Source organism: Micropterus dolomieu, linkage group LG03 (genome assembly GCF_021292245.1).
Source record: "Micropterus dolomieu isolate WLL.071019.BEF.003 ecotype Adirondacks linkage group LG03, ASM2129224v1, whole genome shotgun sequence".
NCBI classification, from domain to species: domain Eukaryota; kingdom Metazoa; phylum Chordata; class Actinopteri; order Centrarchiformes; family Centrarchidae; genus Micropterus; species Micropterus dolomieu.
Genome location: NC_060152.1, coordinates 15,452,012 through 15,473,659, shown reverse-complemented (window position 1 = coordinate 15,473,659; position 21,648 = coordinate 15,452,012). Strand labels below are relative to the sequence as shown.

The window sequence follows — 21,648 nt, the reverse complement described above, 5'->3', positions numbered from 1 at the left end:
TTAAGATTCATATCGCTCTGTGCATCGGGGGTATGGAAGGTAGCCCCTTATTCCCCCTCAAGGCAGCCAGCTTTGTCTTGTTCTAGTCACGCACAGCCACCCACTAGCCCCGCCCTCTCGCACATGAACACATATTCATACCAGAGGCAGGACATTAACACTGATCTCTAATAGCATCAAAAGAGACTAAAAAAAAATATTGAAAATAACAGGCTACTGAATGTGTGTTTATTTATAAACTCAAAACAGTATATTCGACTCAAGTATATTAGCTTATCCACTGCTTTACCGCATGTGAATTAAAATTCATGCTTTCAGCATTTGGGCAGATAGAACAGGATGCCATTCTCTGCCTCAAGGCCGGATGCCCCTGAATTTCTTAGAAAGGCCATTTAAGTTCCACAACACTGATGAAGGGTTTAGACACAATAAGCGGGAAAGAGGGGGGTTGGATTTAGGAGCATAGGGGAAGGAAGTGGCGAGGGTAAACAGGAGAGGTGCAGGCGGCAGTCTCACACAGTGCTAACAACGACCTGACACTGGACGGGGATTAACTGATTAATTTGGGATTAAAGATGACTGGTCGCTACTTTAAGTAATGAACCACAATGACCCAAAATTACAAGATTAACACACACGAGGTACAGTGTGGGAGAGTGTGGGTGAGTGTTTTTTCTTAATAATAAGTAATTCACTGTAAGTCAGCTGCAAAGTAAGCAAATACCATCAAAACCCACTTGTTAAGCATCCGCCTTTGATGATGCAATACTGCTCACAACAATATTCCATTCTGAAAGGAAATCCATCAGGGATTCTTCTTAAATGTAAAAACTGAAATGAGTAAGGAATTTTCTGACTTTCATGACCAGTCATTTGTCACTTGGTGTATCTTTTTTTTTTAGGAGAACATACAGATTAATTCCAAAATCATAAACATGGAGCGTCTGCTCCAGTGTTTTGAGAAGCGTACAAGAACTCCATTTCCAGCTGAATGGGAGAGCAATGAGATTCATGAGTTCTCCTGCTACAAGGCCATAGCTATGGAGATTTGGGACAGGGCTATTTCCCCTCTTCCATTCAGCACAGAAATACCACCACTGCTCTCTCAGGCTGCTTTTAGACTGTGAATTACAACCATCTGATCATTTCTGATGAATATAACAAAACATACTTTTGGATAGTGAGAGCAATTCATTAAAAAATTACAGTTTACATAAAATAAAAAAACTATTTAAAAATTGATTGACAAATATATTGTGTAGTCAACTTTACGTCAGGGGAAGGGAGGTTTACGGTTTGTACAGTATGTCCAATAATTAACTCTGTACTCTGCATATTAACATGTCAGCAACCTGCCAGTGTACCAGATGTACAAGCTAACTTAGCATCCTACATAAGCAATAACATATGCACCATACTGCAATTAAGAGTGGATAAGTATAGTATAGGGTGAACAGATCCAACTCATCTAGTTGCACAAATGCAGGTTGATGAAAGAACCAATTCTGAAAAAAAGTCCACATTCCCTCAAACTCATAAATAAAAGATTTTATTGGAAAAGTAGAGGAAGGGCAGAAAAAAGAACAAGGAAGCAGAGAGAAAAAATAGCAGTCAAGAGTACCAGGAGACAAGAATCAAGCTGTGCATTACTGCACACCCGAAAAACATGTGGTACTGGTTATTGCGACAAAAATAACACATCCAAATATGCTGGCGCGCACACACACACACACACTCTACCAAAACCATATCTCATCATCTTACTGTAAGCCTCAAACATCTGAGTGCAGGCATGTTTGAATAAGCATATGATACTACATTCCATTCATATTTTGTCCCTTTTTTACCCAGTTTTATGCAGTTTACAACATGCCTACACAGTATGCTTATGTCAACACACACACACTGACACAAACCAGAAAGCATTGCCTGTTCTAAATGGGTTGCGATTCCTACTGGGGCTCTGCTCAGAGTCCGAGCAGCCGTATGCTAGTGCGTATGCAAGCAGGGCGATGGTACTATTGGTATGTGTGTGTCTGTACCACACCTGTATACAAGCCTGCGTTAGCGCCATAGCGTGCGCGTGTGTACATGCCCCGTTTGGGGGGGGGGGGTTATTCCTCACACCTAGTTATGACAGTGATAGTAATACCTGCTGACATCCTTTCTTCCCTCTCTCCTCATCCCTCCATCCCTGGGGGCCTTCCCTAGCTGTTTTGGGAGTTGAAATCTGTTGACTCTTTCCCTACCATCCTCTCCTTAACGCATTCTCCATCCCTCCACTGCAGGTCTAATGTTTTTACAATCTCCCGGGGCTGACGGGAAAAGGGAAGCAGAGAGGGAGTGTGTATATTCATAGGTGGTGTGTGTGTGTGTGTGGGGGGGGGGGGGGGGGGTATGCCAGCCCAAAAAGAAACGTGTGTTTCACTTCACTGGAGGCTGCAAAGGAGGCTGTGCTGCCATACTTCTGGGAGGCAATGCCAAAATAATATTTTTTTTAATATTTTTGTTTCGCCATGGAAAAGTCTCCCAAAAATCATATAGCAGATTCAAAATATCTATGCAGCATTTGTCATGTGATCTATCTCCTCTGAATATCACAAAGCACAGGATGTTAGCTGTTTTTTTTTGTTTTGTTTTTTTTAAGGAACTAGGGATTTTTCTGACACAAAGTGAGACTTAAAGCTCTCTTTCTTACAACTAGGAGAAGGTGCTTATCAGAATTATATATTAATAAATAATATATGAATATACAAGCGTATCACCAGCTAAACACACACACACCTCTTCAAGTATTTTTATCTAAATGTCTTCTTGTCATGTCTAGATAAAGTGTCATAAAACATAATTTAAGGCTAAAAGATATGCATATTTAACAAAAAAGTATGTCACTCACATGGACAGTGACTTTAGCATTGTGTCTCCAAATTTGTGGCTTGTGACCTACCAAACTGAATGGCTATATAACTTCTGCACAAGATGTGCTACAAGGGTCAGATGCAAAAAAATATTTATATATAAAATAAAATAGATTTGTGCAGAACATTCACAAGATTGCCCTGGCTGCTAACAGGACTCACGGAGTGACCAAAACAAAAGTAAATCATCACACACTCATATCAGTCTTCATCGTGTTTCATCAGGTTTGTTGAGTAAAATATTCAATGTTAAGTTAACATTATAATATTGGATATTCACAACCGAAATCATGGAATTTGCTCTCATGTTCTCAGAGATAACAGGAGCAACAACTGTACTGGTGAACATCATTTATGACAACACATGGCCAAAAAAACATTAGGGGCAACTGTCCTTAAGCACCTTTGAAGACTTAGAGTATGATGGCAAACATGTCTCAGTGTCCTCATGGCAGTAAAGGACCTTGTATGGTACAATAATCCAGGTTTCTGCTACAGCCTTTTGCTCTGCCTGGGTCAATACTAATTCAATTTCTGTCTGAGGGAATTCCCAGGTTGCCTCTTGGCAGGATTTCTGAGCTGAGTGGAAGAGCATTGTGCAAGGTTATATGTACTTGAGAATGTGTGTGTCTGCCTGTTTCTGAGTGCACGTGTATGTGTGTGTATGTGTGAGAAATTCTAAAACGCACATATTGGCTAAACAACAAGCAGATTGTGTTGTTTTGGTCAAGCTTAAGTTGATGGTGTTTCCCACATTTGGAGTTTCTATATTCTCACGCCACAATTTAATTGCTGTTTTGTATGTCAAAGAAATACACAGTTGGCTTGACACCTACAACAATGCCAGCTCATTGTGTGCCATGAATGAATGGATGCGCTCCCGCTCAGTGCTCACCAACAGCCCTTAACCACCATAACCACCCTCTACACGCACATATGGCACCGAAGCCATTTTGTGCCAAAGCCAGGCTGTGCTATGCCAACCGAGAAGCAGGCAACATTGAACCTCATTTTATTCCACAGCTGTTCCACCCCACTTGGAGACATTCATACAATACAACTTATTACAGCTTAATGCAACCTAATATTGATGTATGTGTGTACACAGAGAAACAGGGCAGCGTAGGGAAGAAAATTGGGAAAGAGATGGGTCCATATGCAGCCCAGCGATAATGCGAGAAGCCAGCGATAATATCTTGGTGTTAAATTGGTATCGATTGACTAAATATCCTGACCAGGAGGAGAGAGCGGCCGTCCTTTCATGCTTGTACGCCATGTCTGCTCCGACGGCTCCAAGCTGCACTGTGACTATCTGATCCATTTTAATACAGATGTCCTCACCGCTAGGCCTGTGCCCAAACCTCATTTTCAACACAGTTTGCTTGAGTCTTCATGTGTGTGTGTGTTTGTATCTCTTCTTTCAATTCACCAGCAAAGATCATTTTTGTTGTGCAACTTTTAAGTTGGTTTCATTCTTGGGTATAACACTAAACAGCAAAACGGAGGATTACTGATTTCACACAAGATATACACATAAAAAAGGAGGCCTGTGCCTATTTCTGTAAAGATTCACTTCAAATACTGCACAGAATGAGGCCATGTGACACTTTAGAGCAAAATACATGCTTGCGCAATACTCTATCTGCATGCCCCACCTTTGAAAAACCAGGCATCCAAAGGCAATAACACACCGTGTCCCTCCAACACTTTAGTCACACCTAAAATCAACTAACGAGTGGAAACAAAACAATGACCTATTTAGACAAGAGGCCTGCACAGCGGTTGGTAAATGTTCCCACAGCCGCACACCGCTGGCCGGAATTGATGATTGAGGATTTTTCCAGCCAAAGCCACTTTCACTACCTACAAGTCTCAAAAAACATGAATCATGTGCAAGATCACAGGTGAATCTAAACTCTTATTGTTTTAATAGGGCTGGGTATGCTGGTGCATTTCTGGGTTTTGTTTTTCCAGAACTGAAAATGTATTTATCACACTCCATCTCTTCTCAAGGAAAGGAAAGAGTTCGATTATACGCAAACCAGCAGGTCAGCTCCAAAAGTGTACACACACACACACACACACACACAAAGAGCTATTGTTCCACTGAAATGAACTTCAACTGACAACAATGGCACCAAATGTCAATTCACAAGCATACAAATCACTAAAATCACTGCCTCGCATTGTTTTCCGACAGAGATGAAGAAGCTCAAGTGTACACAGTTAACTCCTCCGCAGTTTACCTCCAAATAACACACCCAATACCACAAACAAACAGACAAAGCACATTTACAAAGACAGATAAGGTGCACAATCACACTCACAAAACACATCTCTCGATCTACACAGACCACTAGCGCTGCAGCGAGTGAAACAATAGGCACTGACACAGAAAAAGTAGAGAGAGACATTGATACAGCTAGATGACAGATGAGGAGAGAGACAGAAGCAGGGAGAAAGGGGGGGGGGGGGGGGGGGGGGGGGGGGGAGATTGCTTTGTTAGCAGGGCAGGGAATAAAGTGGTAATTACCTCACCGTGGGTTTGTTGATTATAGTTCAGCCAGGTTCTCCGTGTTAATCATTTACCAGGGGAAGACAGAGATTAGTACAGAGACAGACACAAAGAGGTGAGATAGCAGGCAGTGCGAGAAATATATTCATTTGCATGCGCGCACGCACGCACGCACGCACGCACGCACGCACACACACCAGAGGAGGAAGAGACACAGACAGACCGGCCAGTAAAGAAATAATTAAAAAAGAACTCAGTCTAGAAGTGCAATCATCTCCACAGACTACATAGCTTTTGCTTTACTGTATACTGCATGTGTGTCTGATGTATGTGTGTGTGTGTGAGAAGGTATGGTATGCAGAATGTGATTTACTTTGGTATTTAAACTTGATCATTCATGAGTGCACACAAAGGGAAATGATGCATAAACAGAGCAGATATTACACGGAAGACTTATGAGGGCTGCTTTCAATAAAGATACAGAAAACCAATACAAATATTCATCTCCTCACGCACCGTTTAAACATGCTTCACTGGCTTGGAGTTCGCCCGAAGCAAAAGAGGGGAGAGAGGTACAGACAGGAAGAAAAAGAGAGTGAGGGAGAGTTCGGAGGGGTCTGGAATGGTCTGGTGTTGTTCAAGTGTGAGCAAGAGAGGACACAGGTAGGAGAAATTGGTTATAATATTCCTATTGTGCAGTGTATCTCTATGTAAATGGTAAAGCACTTATCTCCAATTAACACCCAGCTAATCCGCCATATTGCAGGACAGAAAAGGCTAAAGTTTGAGCTGTGAGCTTGTGATCCAGAGGAGCAGTTCCTCTGGATCACAAGTTTGCCACCTGCCATGTTGGATAACAGGGAAAGCAACAGTAAAGGTGCGAGCCAAGAACAAGGGTAAGTCAGAGGACAAGGAAATGGAGTAGCTTATTTCAGGTTCAGGTTTGGGTGACTGTGACATTTATTCTTGTTACAGTTGTGTGAGCAGCCAAGATGTAGATGGTAAAAGCCTCTTTTAAGCCATCTCTTCCAAAAAAAAAAAAGAAGAAGGTAATTCAATTCTTAAAGTTTTGGCACTTTGAGCAAACTTTGTGACAGATCCTGAGTGAATTTATGAGGATGAATGTAGCACAAGAAGCAGGCACTATTGTATCAGCAAATAGGCTGGTCAATGTATTTGGTCCAACAGGTTTTAAAGCACACATGGCAGAGAAGAGGGGGCTTAATATACCAATAAACTAGCTTCCGACTCAGGGGAGAGTGTACACACACACACACACACAAACTAGAGCTTAGAGCACACTGGTTATAATATTTTTTACTTACCTTTAACTGCTCCAGGAAGTAAAAAATAATTTCTCCTCTAATAAGGAACTGTCGCTCTGAGAGAAACATTGTAATAAAAATCGAGAACGATCGTAAACTCTGTTCATAAAATCATAAAAGAGGGCAATCTAACCACTTGAGCCCCACAATGAAAGAGGCCAGGGTATCTGACTCCACGATGTTCAACGCTGACCCGGCAGTCGGTCTATCACTTTCATTTCAGAGCTCCATTTTTCAATCTGGAGGGTGCTAAATGTGTGCCAGTTAAAATGTTTCGCTGAGCCTTTGTTACAGCCATATTAGCCAGAGAAGAACAGAGCAACAAGTCTCCACTTCACTGCCCCTGCTTCATTAAAACCATAAATCTAGATGTCGAAGGAAAGGTGATGGCCAGAGAATGTTTTCTGTCATCCATATTAAGAGGAGCCTTTATGTGCTCAGGAGCTACAGTTATGTTATACATATATGAGATGAGTCTTTAATGTAATGTCTGTAACGCTTGCCACCTCGCCCTTTTAGCTGTTTTTCAAGTATCAGAGAGGCATGAATAAACTGGTCCACACAAGTCTATGGCTTTTAGCTGTCAGAGACTTAGTATGAGTTCAACATTCAACAGTTCGACAGTTTTTTGCCACATAGCCAACATTTACAAAGAAGGTTGAACCAACGGAAAAAGGCCAAATCAACAACGTTCTTCCAGTGTGCTCCAATAAAAAAAAAAAGATATGCTATTTAAATCTATAATATTAGGTAGTAATGTTGCGTTGTTAGCAAACCGTTGCCGATTTACAGTCCCAGCAGAGTTAATTCTCCATGGGTTTATCACCGTGCGTGTGTCCTTTCACATTATATATAGTGATCTGATCCATTGTTAATGGAAGAGCAGAAATTAGCCTAGATTAGCTATCTAGCCTTCTGTACCATGAGCATCGAGTGGAGTCCTGGACCCCGCAGTGCAGCACCAAGCCAACAAAAGCACCGCTCTCCTGTCCCTGTGCTTCTTTCCCCTCGCCAGGCTACATTTATAGGTCTCAGGACGACCTGGCTGGCTGGCTGGCAGCTAATAGAAAATATGGTATGGGAAAATGACTGAAGCTCAACTAATCACACCGCCAATATCCATCACTGGGCAGGAGGGAGTCGTGAGAGATAAAAGGAGCAAGGAGGAGGGGGGGGCGCAGACAAAAAAATGAGAAGGAGAGTGGGATGTAAGAAGGGAGGTAATGAAGAGTGAGGAGAGGGGAGCAGAGGAGAGGAGGAACGAAAGAGAGTCCTAGCAGTAAACCCAGGGGATTCTGGACCGGGTACAGCATCACGGCACCGCTGATAGCTTTGTGATTGGGTGGTGTTGCTGATGAGAGTGATTCTCTGCCACAGTGGGTTACCCTCTGCCGTGATGCTGATGGCATTGTGATTGTGTCGTGTTGCAGCCGGCTGTGAGGCCCTGCCACAGGCTGTGACCATTCATCCCTGATTCTCTGGGGAACAAGAAGGTGCTTCCTAATCCTCACAGTGTTCCTCCCCACCACATTTCTATTAGACCCCAATTACAGGACTGGGTTTTTACCCGCCTGGACACACTGGATATAACCTCAGCTGACTCCAGTGCAAGATGAGTCCTGCAGACTTGACAAAAGAGGCCCTTTGTTAGCCCCAGGAGCCATATTTCTGTCACATTTTGTGCATCCACAAATGTAAAATACAAGACAAAACTGTGACTTACAAAGTGGTCTCTGCTGCCAATGGCAGTAAAAAGGTCATTCATCAGAAATAGTGTTTGGGGATTCAGGTCTTACAGAGAGCAATAGTGTCTAAATAAGCGGGTGAGAGAATGGGAGTTACTTTGGGCAGTAGCCCTATTGGCCCTGCAGGTCTTCTACCTCAACCCTAAAATTAGCCAGACTGAAACACCTGGATCAGCAGGTGAGCCTGACTCTGCCTTGCTAATGGCCCCAATCAACCCATTACACACACTCACAAACACCTCCCCATTACCCAACAGCATATTTGCCTGTGCAGAGCAGCACTTTAGACTTTAATATACACTTGTGTACTCAGAAATGCTATCTGGGACACTATTCAGAACAAACACTTAAGAAGAAACCCTTACTTCTGCCATTCTATAAGTAGCATAATCACCAACTCCAAAAGTCAGTGGACAGGTGAAAGCCAGGGTTAGAGAGTAGTCATTATGACAAAGATAACTAGCTGCTGGAAGAAGGTGAGATCAGGCCACTGTGTCGTTAAATGAGCCCAGGGCTCCACTGAATCCCCAGAGTTCAGCCCTTTTAACTTACCTAAAATACCTGTGTGATAGCTTTTGGGTTAGTGCAGGCTTTAGGTAACCCTCTTCAATTGAACACACAAGGAAGTGATCTGCCGCATAGCACAGATTCTTTAAACAAACTATGACTCATTTAGTAAGAATTATTGTAGTCGTTGTAGCATTGCAGCCCAAGTTCAGACTAGCTACGTTTGTTCTCAGAAAAGCAGGATGAAATGAACCAAACTCTGTTCTTAACATTAAAGCTTAATTTGGCTGTGAGGACGAGCGCTGTTGTCCCGAACAGGAACATCATTAAGCACACAGTGTTTTCTCACCTTGTGTTTGTAGAATTCCAATACACGACGTGTCTTTTGGCCACAGCAGCTGAGATTATGTTCAAGAGGAAAATCGTGGCTTTCCAAGCAGGAACAGCTCCCGGGGTCCACATCAGGGAGCCCATCCTGTCCGCCGCTAGGGCCGCGGTGAGGCTCGGCACCAGCTGGGAGTGGCGTGCGAATCAGGTGAGGAGACCCGACAGAGGAGATCGGTGAACAACTCTCCCCAGCAGCTTCACCAACTCATCAACAAACTCAAACGTCTACGTCATCTGCTTCATCAAATGTTTTTTGCATGATGTGTAAAGGTAGAGTGATTTAAAGAGGCTAAAAAAGGTAAATCACCCGCTTCAGAGTGAAAGGTGTCAACTTCCACAGTGAGAGGTTCTTGAGAGTCTCTCCATGGTAGGCTACGTATGATGATTTTGGACTGAGATCTCTTTCCTAAAAAACAATAGACTAAAAAAGAGAGACTAAACCTGAGTTTACGGGTCAAAGTCTCCAGCGTACAGTAATTTGTTGAAACTGCCAGCTGGTTTGGCAGCAACAAGCTGCGGAGCGCTGGAAGGGCGGATCCGCAGAGCTGAGGGCGGTGCCGGGGAAACTTTGGGCCAATCAGTCGACAAGGGTGTGGTCATGTATGATACTGCAGTACAAAGTTAAATCCTTGTGAGGTGCGCCGACTGGTGAGGGGAGACAGTCTGTCACTGTTCAGTTTGTTCTCACTGGAGCTGAATAGTGACTTAAAAATTATAGGCCTAGAATTATTTAAACATGAGTCATCCAGTTGGCTCCAACACACAACTTAGTCCTGTCAGACCTCTAGCAGCTGGGGGTTTGCTGATAGATACTCCAGTGTCCAGCAGTGAAGAAGGCCCTACCTGTGACCACCTGGTTCACAGAATTCAACCAGCAAACTTCCTACTTCATTCCCTCCTGAACTTTCTTTCTGCCTTATAGCTCCAAATAGGGCTACATGACATAGTAAAACGGTACGTCCAAGTACCCAACACACAAGGTAATCAAACAGTGGGGAGCCACACGGGCCCCCTTGACTGTCATCTGCAAGATCCACATTTAGTTCAGCTACACTTGGCTATATGAGGTGTGTGTGTGCATGTGTTGATAAGTATTAATTCTCTGGTTGTTGTCAACCGCCCCAGGGGAGGGTGTAGTGACAGTAATTACTACGCCTCCACGGGTGAAAGCCACTGGTGGTCCTCTCTAATTATCTGATTCTCTTAAGAGTGTGTGTGTGTGTGTTTGTGTGTGTGCGCTCTCACTCATCCAGACAAAGTTACATTGATAGCTTTGTGTTATTAGCTGCTGGTGCTGCACAATTGGCTATTTCCTCCGTGCAGGACCCCCCTCCTTCTCGTGCTTTCTCTATCTTTTATCCTGTGTATATGTGTGGTTCATAGTGTACATGTGCATGTAGCACTAGGACTCATTAGCTCACTTCCTGGAGGTCCTGATCATTAATTTCCCATGATGCCTTGGTGGTCCTTTGTGGCTAATTTGTCCCTAGTGAGCTAGCGCTCCCTCAGCAAATGTGTAGCGGACACAGAGGAGTAACTCACTCTGTGGGGGTCTCTCTCTCTCTCTCTCTCTCTCCCTCATTGTGATTGATCTATAAGACCAGACAACTCCTAACAAATTTTGTAAGAGTGCCAGAGGTTAACAATGCTTTGTGAAAATTAATTTTATTCTTCCTCTCTGTCTCTGAAAAAACATTCAAACCTTCAATTTGGAATTGTCTTCAGAACGCAACAGTTAAGTATTCAGTGGCCCTGCAGCTAACTCTTCTGTCTCAGAATATAAATTGGCCAGTTTTCCCCCCTTGACTCAGATTAGACTGGAGAGTAAAGTGGGCTCATTTACCTCATGGGAGCACCAATTGAAATTTGCAGTTATAATGCACTGAATTGAGAGCCATGTAGATTGCAAAGCTGATGAATTTTGCATGTACCAGTTGTCAATTTAACTAAACAGGCAGAAATAGAAATTTTAGCACTAACTTTACAACTTCACTTCACCCTCAAACCCTCTCTCTGTCTCAAACTCCTGTGTGTCTGCAATTCATCATTATCAGCACTCTTTCCAAAATCTTTCCCATCTTTTTTCTTCAATCTCTATCCATCATCGGTCCTAATCTTCTCTTTCATTGATCGTCTCATTACTGGTCAGATATGTTTTTTTCCCCCCATCTCCTGGCAGAGTTTATCTCAGCAAACATTTTCTGTTATCCCATGGAGTTGAAACCTCCATCTGGAATTACTCCCTTCTTTCTTGTAAGATTCCTTTGAACCTTATTTGCACTTAAAGCCTCCTGAAAACCTCTTTTTAAATACTTATTTCTCTATAGCATTGAATTTCTACAGTTTAAGGTTAGGTTTTATTTATGAGTTTAACACGATCACATGCTGAATCAGGACTGAGTGGGTGTTGTTTGATCAGATTTGATTGACAGTGACTTGACAACATAAGCAAACTGTCAAAGTATTCCTAAACCATGACTGGCGCACACAAGTATATGACATTAAATTTTTTTAATCTGAGCTCTTCCCATTTCAGGCTAGTGAGAAGAAGAGCAAACACAAATACAGAATGAAATAACCAAAGCTGTTCTAACTTTGACATAAAATTGTGTGTTTCCATAAGACTGCATGACTCAACTACCAACTCAAATCAAGCTAAAGATGATTCATGAATGTCACCTTGAAGTCCAGTGTTTAGATTTTCTCCAGTTTTCTATAACACATTGAAAGCTAGAAATGATTTATTATTTCTTTGCTCCAGGTGTTAGGTTAGGGTTATGGGGCATTTTTAATAGTTTATGTTTATATTTTCAGGGCTGTTTTTGTTGAAATGGTCAGCTGTTATTTCCTATGTGCATATACACAAGGTAACAAACTGAAGAAAAGACCCAAACAAAGTGTCTTAATAAGGTGTTTGCCTCCAGAGCAATGAACCAATGACCATTCTTCCAAAAGATATACCCTCATTTGATGATGGTGTTGGAGACAGCTGTCTAACATGTCAGTCCAAAATCTATTAGGCTGAGATCTGGTGACTGTAAAGGCCATAACTCATGATTCATATAATTTTTGTATTTATCAAACCGTTCATTGACCCCTTGTGCCCTATATGGAGCCAGTGGCTCATTTATTCAGGTTTGTCACCTGTTTGTATGGATGATCTTTCATTTTCTGCATTTTGTACTATGTTATTACTTATTATTTAATGTCACATGCCAAAGGAACTTTCTAAATTCGATGGGAATATTTTACCTTTTTCTTTTTTCCTGCCGTTACTCCTCTCTTGTTCTCCTCACCACCACACCGTCTTCTCACACCATTGCTATTGTACAGTAGTGTCAGTAGCCTCTTAATCCTGTTATCTCCACATACACAGGCTGACACCAAGCCACTCGCCAGAGCTGCAATCAACTACCCTACAAACACACACATAGACTTGCTTTTAACTTAAACACACACACACACACACACACACACACACACACACACACACACACACACAGCAGGACTGGCCCCATTCTCTGTCTTCTCTGTAATCCTGCTGTTTTTGGTCTCTTGCTATTTTGATCGGCCATATGCCTGCATTTTTCATGCACATCTTGGCCTGTCTATCACTCATCATCCAAAAACTACTGCTTCCCATATGATATGTTGTCTTTGCCGGTCACTCTCCTCATTTTCACTCTACTTCACATTCACTCTTCTTCTTCTCTTTACATCCCTGCATTTCTGTCCGTGGTCTCTGCAATTTTATTACTTATCTCTATTTAATCAGGAATTTGGCTTAATGATCGGCCAGGATTATTATGTTCTTTTTTCTCTGTTTGTTCCATGAACAAATGAACTCACACACTAAGAAAATAAGCTTTTTTTCACAACTTTCCCTATTCCTTTTTCTTTGTCATTTTGTACTTTCTGGACCTTTTTTCCCCTGCCTTTCTTCCATACGCCTACTACACTTATTTGCAACAGTGCCAATTTTATGGGGTCATCACTTTAGTTGTGTGTATTTTTCATTCTCACCTTTTTCTTTTGTAAAAGTACATTGTGAGTGGCTCCTGCCTTGTGTGTACCTCTGCTCTATTCCTCCTCCTCTCTCGCTGCATCTCAGCTCCGTAATTACAGCTCTGGACTCAAGCAGTGATGGTAAATGCTTTTCTATTCCCCTCTCTCCATCACTCCCCCTGAATCTCCATCTTTCTCTTTTCCTCACCAAGCAAATTACATCTTGGTTACTATAGAGACATGTTTATTGAATGCCTTTTGCCGCACTTTCTTACTTCCCCCTAAGCCCCTTCATCTTTCCACCCCTCTTTTTCATCAGCTCCGCCTGTCTTTCACTGTGTTTACTCTTTTCTTGCACACTTGTGCATTGATGCTCATCTGTTTCTTTTCCACCATCCCATTTTTCTCATTTATTGTCTGAGGAGCCACTTCAACTTCTTTGGTGACTAATAGTTGCCATTTGTAAAGAAAAGATGAGAACCGAGTATGTCAGATAGATTTTCAGTGCAATAGTTAGGGCTATTGTTTGCCTTGGAGTACATGTAAGCAGATGAAGAAGGCAAGGTTTCTTTTATGGCATGTGTTATCCATTTGTATTGACTGTGTAAGTGGCCCCCACTGACTACAACACTATGAGATGTGAATCTGATGTCTGTGTCTCTTCCATCTCCTCATCACAGATACAGTGTCCAATCTGCTTTTCTCTCTCTCTCTTTGGGCTTTTCTCTTTTTCTCTTTTTTTTGTTCATCCCTCAAAGCCGCTGAACCTGCTGTTCTTATGTTCCCCCTCTCTATCTTTGATAGGAAAGGGAATCAAACTTCAATACTCTTCTGGTACTGATGGAAATGTATGCATAGCATTGAGTGTAGAGAACTGGCACGTACCCAAGCCTCGAATGCTTGCACAATTTCTCTTCTCAGCTTATTCTTTAATCAGACAGTGAAAGTGTAACCTGGAGAGCGTCAATTGTCGCCACAAGTGACAATTACGAGATACTTGTATATAGTGAAAAGCAGTGGAACAGTAGTACAGAGTAGGGAAGAGGTGTAATATTGACAAAGTGACTCAGTGATGTCAGGATCAAAGCAATAAACTGAGTTTGCAAGCATTAAAATAGGTTTCAAATATAAAATAAAATAATTGTAAAATTATACACACACACACACACACACACACACACACACACACACACACACACACACACACACACACACACACACACACACACACACACACACACACACACACACACACACACAGAGATGTTAATGCATAATTTGAAGACTTAAACATTTTAACACAAAAGTTAAACTTATTTAAAAGCAAAGCTAAGAAGATTTAGCCTGTTTTTAGCTTGGACTTAAAAGTAGTCGGGCTTGTCTTATATCGGCTGTGAGGTTATTCCAGTTCAGAGTTGCATGGTGACAGAATGCTGCTTCACCGTGTTTTGTTTTGACTTTTGGGGCAGCCAGGTTAGTCCCAGATATCCTAAGGGTTCTCTAGGGTTCTTATGGCACAAGCGTAGGAGAGATCAGCGGGAGACCGGGTATGGTTGTAACACTTTTTGCTTCAGCAATTATAACTCACTGAATTTTGTAGCTAGAGTTCTCAAACATTTATAGAAAGTACCCACATTTGTTCACTACAAATGGCACCAATTCAAACCTCTATAAGAATATCACAGACCTCGTGAGTTGAGATATATATATCTCAACTCGGTGTGTGTGTGTGTGTGTGTGTGTGTGTGTGTGTGTGTGTGTGTGTGTGTGTGTGTGTGTGTGTGTGTGTGTGTGTGTGTGTGTAATGAGTCACGCGCATGTATGTGTATGTAAATTTATATAGACTTACACAACAGTATACTTAATAAATACTACTATGTACTTAATTAAAGAACATCTTTGTACATCCTTAGGTCTAACAAAAAAGAGGTGTGTGTCTGTCTCTTCTGTATTTTACTCTTTGGCGTACCGGGACTTTTTCTTGCACACTGGCACAAGCTGCCTGTACACTTTTCTGACCTCTCCAATGGTGGAGACAGAGTATGGAAAAGATTGAGTGCTGATAGATACGCCAACATGTGAACAACATGTGAAAGGGAAGAACTGGTCACAGTGCTGAGAAATGAATGCTGGTAACCCTGGAGTGCAGGCTTGGTGGGCCCTCTGTAAAATATTAAAATGGAACCCACCCCACCCCTGTCAGCATCACATGTTGCCTAAGAAACTACATTTTAATCTAATGTAAGTAAAACAATTCTATCTGCAATAGTATAGACACTAAACAAAATATAGTCTTGGTCAAAAAATGTACTTTCTGACCTCAAAATCTGTTTTTTCTCTATATATTCTGAATGTACCTGTTTCCAGACATGATAACCACCATGCATGATTGGGGAGAAAGTAGGTAAATACTGAAATGATCACACAACTCCTATCTTATCTCTAATTGGTGGAATTGGTGTTGTTACAATTCTCCCCATTTTACAACCCTATCCGGTCTCCCCTATCAGAGAGATATTTGGGCCCAGAGCCACAGAGTGATTTGTAGACGAGGAGCAAGATTTTGAGTTCAATTCTCTGAGTGACCAGTATAGCCAGTGTAAGGATTTTAGAACTGGTGTAATGTGGTATGTTATAGTTGTTGAAGAGCCTTTTCAGAAAGCCCAGTGAATAGACCATTGCAGTAATCCAGTCTACTTGAAATGAATGCGTGGGTGAGCTTTTCTAGGTCTTGCTTGGACAGTTCTCCTATAATTCTAGTTATGTTTTTTAAATGGTAGTAAGCAGATGAAGTGAAGGATTTGAAGGAACCACTGAAATTTAAATCTGAGTCCAGGATTAACGCCATGGCTGGCTTGACTCTTACTTATGAGAAACAGGGAGTTAAGGTGAGAGCCAACATTCTGGCGATCTTTCTGTGGTCCAAAGACAATGATCTCAGTCTTATCTTTACTTAGTTGGAGAAAATTTTGCTTCATCCAGTCACTGATTTGCTTGATGCAGTTATGTAATTATTGTAAGACTTGATAGGCTATTATTTTGTATTATTTGGCCTAAAGGAAGCATAGGTTGAACAAGAGAGGTGTCAAGATGGACCATTGTGGAACCCCACAGGTCATGGCCATCTGCTTAGACACACAGTTTCCAATGGAAATGCTTTCTGCTATGAAGATATGTCCAACCCAGTTTTCTCATCTAAATAATAGAATGAATGGTCCACAGTGTCAAAAGCGGCACTAAAATCCAACAATACTAAGACAGAGACTTTACCTGAGTCATTGTTCAGGCAGATGTCATTTAGCACCTTTATGAGTGCAATCCTGGTGCTGGTGGGATCGAAATCCTGTTTGAAACTTATCGAAGCAAACGTTCATTAGTTATTTCGTCAGGCTGCTCAAAACTTTTTTAAGGAAGGTGGTGGGTAAAACATCGAGGCAACAGGTAGATGAATTGAGATTGGTGATAGTCCTCTAGCTTGAATCTGTCATAAAAAAGGATATAACTTTGCTGCATTTACTGGTAGAAACTAATTCCAGGGATATTTGGACCGGAGGGTTGCTTAAACACTAGCGATCAAGATGCGTGAATTGTCACTGTTCTTGTTAAAGAGTTCAGAGAAAAATGATTGCCTAGTGGTTCAGGCTGTAAATACGTCATTTTTCTTTAAAGATTTCAAAGTGATTTCAGCACTCCCTTTTCTGGGCCCTTACTGAATGACAATTTTTCCATGGTGCCTTTCGCTTATTAGCTTATGTAAGCTAAACAACAACTGACCCACCTGCAAACTCCATCCACTGATGAAGACCTTGAGGTGTGGTCCAGAAAAAGCTACCATGACTTAAGATTTTTGTGTTTCTGGCCAAAGTGCTATTTTCAGTGTCCAGAGCCAACTTTATCGCTCAACATACAGTATCTATATACAGGTTAAACTGTTACTGAAAATGGTATAACATACGTTGGATTATCTGAAATATGCATCGTCACAAAGCTGAAAAAAGGCCTGTTTTTTTTAAGCTAAAAATAGGACATTTTGGAAATGTGTTTTTCATAGGACATTGACAATATACCATTTCAGCATATTACACAGAGCTGCAGTCTCACTTCTGTGCTATGTTCCATTCAGGTGTACCAGTAAGCCATGTCAATGTGACAGTGAGCCAGCATGCACAACACCAGGGAAACTGAAACGGAAGAAGAAAAAAGCATTTTTTATACGTTTTTATATTCCTCTATGTGTCGAAAAAAGGGTAATTTGGATAGGGTCCCACAGTCCTTGTCTTGTGCATATCCCGCTCTCATCCTCTCTCTGTTTCCATATCGTTCCTCTTTCTTTCCTGTCACCCACTTTCTGGTTCTCCTGCTTTTCCTCCCTCCCTTCTTGTAGCATTTGTGGATGATTAGTAGAGTCAGATGGAAGCAAGACGAGGGCACGCTGTCCGCTCTGCATATTCATCTGTCCTTCTGTTTCTTCTATTCACCGAGCCTGCAGTGTTTCTCTGCTCTCTGTCTACTTTCTCTCCATCCCCTCTGTGTGCCAGCATTCATCCTCTCCCCTGAACACCTCCACAATTTATCCTCTCCTCTCCCTTTCTGTCCCCTACTGTACTGTACCTCCCTCCGCTCCTCCTCTCCATCCCAGATGGACTGAATGAACCTATAGTAAAATTTACTTTGAGATGAACGAGGCTTGGGCTTTTTGTGCACGCAGTATGATATTCTGCCAAAAATGCAGTGAAGGTTATGTCTTGATCTATTTACTGCCAAGACTTTTTGTGACTTGCTTGATTCTCAATTTATGCTCTGGTGACTAAAAACAAACAATTCTTCTTGGTGCCAAAAAGAGATTTCCTCTTTAAATACAGCAAAAGGGGATGCAGCAGGGCAGTCTAGTAGTTGAAGTGACTGTCCCATTACAGCACATCGATGTTTGAACCCTATTAAAGTGCCTTTGAGGAGGACTCAAATCCCTCACCTGCTCAGTCATTTGGCGCTGAATGAGATAAAAGAATAAAGGAATATCCATTTTTTTAGCAGCTGTGTGATTTGACAAGAGAGGCCAACACATGAAAGCACTTCATTTTTTGTGTTTTCTAAATGCTCGCTTCAGATATCAATATAGAAAAGCCAAAATGGTGACAGTGACACCTTGATGAAGTCATAATAGTACATATCTACATTTTAGTGGCTCCACGCCTGTAGGCAAATCAAATCTGGCGCATACAAGTACTGTACAACAAAATTCCATTTAGTTTTTGTCTTTTTTTACCCTCTATATATTCAGTAATTTGTTGCTGTTGCAGTGCTTATAGATTTCTTCATTAAGTGTACATGTTCAAGTGTTTTCCAGTTTGTGTCTGTAATCTCAGACTGTCACTGTGTGTTTCTGAGGGCAGCAATGTGATGGGGATTTGGCAGACATGCATATGTGGTAGGAACTAAAAGCAAGTTAATTGTTCCCTTAGGAAATATTCAAACAGGCCGGACCACTTAGAATTATGGGCTGAAGATAAAAATTCAGGACCCCCCCTCGTCAATGATTTTTTTTCCCCATCAACGATTTTTCCTGTGAGTTATTACTGCGGAATCAGACACTAGCAGTGTGTGTGTGTGTGTGTGTGTGTGTGTATGTGTGAGTGAGAAAGAGGGACTTTTGTATGTGTTTGCTGATGTGTGTGTTATTAAAACGCCTCTTTTCTGCTGTTCCTACATCACAATGTTTGACAGGTTTGCAATGAATACCTGCAAACATTTAATTAAATGGGAAATGCGCGCATGTTTTGCAATAATCCCACATCATGCTCTGTAATTAACATACAATTTAACTTAATTGCTCTTAGAGGAGACACGCATTAAAAGAACAAACAATACACTCAGCCTATAGCTAAAACTACATAATTACCCTGATCAGGCAGACTTACCTCCAAAGCAGACGCAGAAAACTAAATGAACAAGAGCGTAAAGCGTCTGTTGACAGGTTTTGTAACTCCCACATGTCGATATTGTGGCTGCTGGTTTGTGATTTGAATTATTAACTGCTACTTATTGTCTTATTGCCGGAGGATGTGGATTGTCAGACTGTATCTGTCTGCCGTGACGTTCCCTCCCGTCCTCAGAAGATGGCTGAAAGTGATATCTCCTAATGATTGCCCTCTCATTCTCTCCTCGGCCCCCTCTCCCTTGCTGTCTTTCAGTAAATGAGGGAAAGTGATATGCTTCTCTAATGACCAGTGTGAATAATTGCAATCTAAATAAAGATTCTGTTTGGTGCTAGAAATCTCCCAGTTTGTCTCTCACTATCTTTCTCAGCCCATTTGCTGATGAACATACTTTTCCAGTTTTGTCTCCCTCTGTTGATTTCACACCTTGGACACTACTTTTTCCTATTATCATCACTGTGTATCTCATGGCCAGAATGCTATCCCTCTTTCATCATTGGTCTTGTGGTTAAAGTCTTTTCTTTCTTTTTGTTTGGACCCATGCTTTCCTCTACCTCAAACCAGATGGTCCATTTTTTACATGCTTGTCAGTTTTCACGTCCCCAGTCCATTACAGCTGTTGAGTGTGTATTTTGAATGTGTATTTTTCTCTGCACAGATCAGAGAGGAGCTCAAATTGACATCCATTTCGGCTGCACGTTTAGCTTTTATATCCTTAGCCGGAGTGAACGGTGAGAGGAACCGGAAGACATGAAAGAGTAGGAGAGTGCTGGGGAGATAAAAGAAAAGCACTAGAAAAACCTTGCTGTCTGTCGGCACGTTTATTTTGTGCTTACTAAAGTTCTTCTTCTTGTACATTCTCTCTCTCTTCGTTCGGTTGAGGAGGAGCTGAGTTATTAAAACGCCAACCTTTCCAACAAGAGGCAATAAATCAAACTAAATATCCAGGGGAGAGAGAGAGGGAGAGAACGAGGAGAGAGAGACAGTAAAGGAGAGGAAGGGAGAACATGGAAATGAAAAATAGGGAGTGGATAAGTCTAGGAGGGGGATTTGATGAGCAGAAGGCCTGGGAAAGAGGGAGAGGAGACGCAATGAGAGAGCGGTATTATAAATTGATGTAGGGGATGAGAGCAGAAGAAAGTAGCAAGGAAAATAATGAGAGTCTCATCCGGCCGGTCTGATGCATGCCCTCGCCTCATCCACTTTGATTACAGACAGACAGGCCGGCCAATCAGGGTTAATTCACCATCACTGCAAATCAGTCAGTCAGTGAGCGACTGATTTTCAAGGCAACTATAAATGTTTTCCCCCAGTTTGTGGCAAATGTGACTTCAACTAAAAAAAAACAAAACGGAGTAATGGAGACAAAAGATGGATGGATGTTAAAAAGCCAGTTGGGGGTGTCAAGCCTTACAGCATGATGATGATGAACAGAGTTGATCAGTGAGGAGCTGGATATGTAGCTCATCTCCTATAATAGTACACAGCCTCAGCATAACCCTCACACCATCTGGACCAGGAAAATTATAGCCAGATAAATATAAAGGTGCATTAACCCCTGGACATCTACTCCAAAAAAAAATCAAAACAAAACGCTAAGTGTGTGTGAGCAGAAAGAGTGAAAGACACAACTAAATATAGATTGAGTAACCATAAGCTGGCTGTTGAGGCTAGTGGACACAGACAGACCTGGCAACCAAGACAAAAATGGATGTTATTTCCCAAATTCACAAATATTATTTAGGATGTATGTACAGTGGGGGAAAAAAGTATTTGACCCCTTGCTGATTTTGCAGGTTTGCCCACTTACAAAGAATGCAACAATCTACAATTTTAATCATATGTACATTCTAACAGTGAAAGACAGAATCCCAAAGAAAATTCCAGAAAATCACATCATATGAATTTATGAAAATTGATAACCATCTGATGAGGAAAAACAAGTATTTGACCCCCTACCAAACAGCAAGTATTCTGGCTCCTACAAGCCAGTTAGTCTTTCTTTAAGACACAGCCCCAATCCCAACCAATTATCTACATCAAATACACCTGCCTCACCTCGTTACCTGTATAAAAGACACCTGTCAACACCCAAACAACCAGCATCCAACATCACCACCATGGGCAAGACCAAAGAGCTTTCTACGGACATCAGGGACAAGATTGTTGATCTGCACAAGGCTGGGATGGGCTACAAGAGAATCGGAAAGCAACTTGGAGAGAAAAGATCAACTGTCGGTGCAGTTATCAGGAAATGGAAGAAGCACCACACCACCGCCAACCTCCCTCGGTCTGGGCCTCCACACAAGA

The 21,648-nt window shown here is 41.8% G+C and overlaps 1 protein-coding gene and 1 long non-coding RNA gene across 3 annotated transcripts in view; one reads left to right on the top strand and one right to left on the bottom strand.

Moving 5' to 3' along the window:
• The window catches only part of si:dkey-246i14.3 (ephrin A4), a 30,928-nt gene extending 21,002 nt beyond the window's left edge, over positions 1-9,926 (bottom strand). The window contains exons 1-2 of one of the 2 annotated variants that reach the window (XM_046046050.1): positions 9,705-9,926; positions 9,360-9,523 (exon numbers count right to left, since the gene is read on the bottom strand). In XM_046046050.1, coding sequence (XP_045902006.1) covers positions 9,360-9,484 — 125 coding nt within the window. In that variant the 5' untranslated portion in view covers positions 9,485-9,523; positions 9,705-9,926. Of the gene's footprint in view, positions 1-8,481; positions 8,596-9,359; positions 9,524-9,704 lie in introns of those variants that run through there. The other variant, XM_046046051.1, reaches the window with a different exon arrangement.
• Positions 8,775-21,648, top strand: part of LOC123968990 — a 16,905-nt gene continuing 4,031 nt past the window's right edge. Inside the window, exons 1-2 of the long non-coding RNA XR_006824594.1 lie at positions 8,775-8,979; positions 9,373-9,545. This is a non-coding gene — a long non-coding RNA (uncharacterized LOC123968990). The remainder of the gene's footprint in view (positions 8,980-9,372; positions 9,546-21,648) is intronic.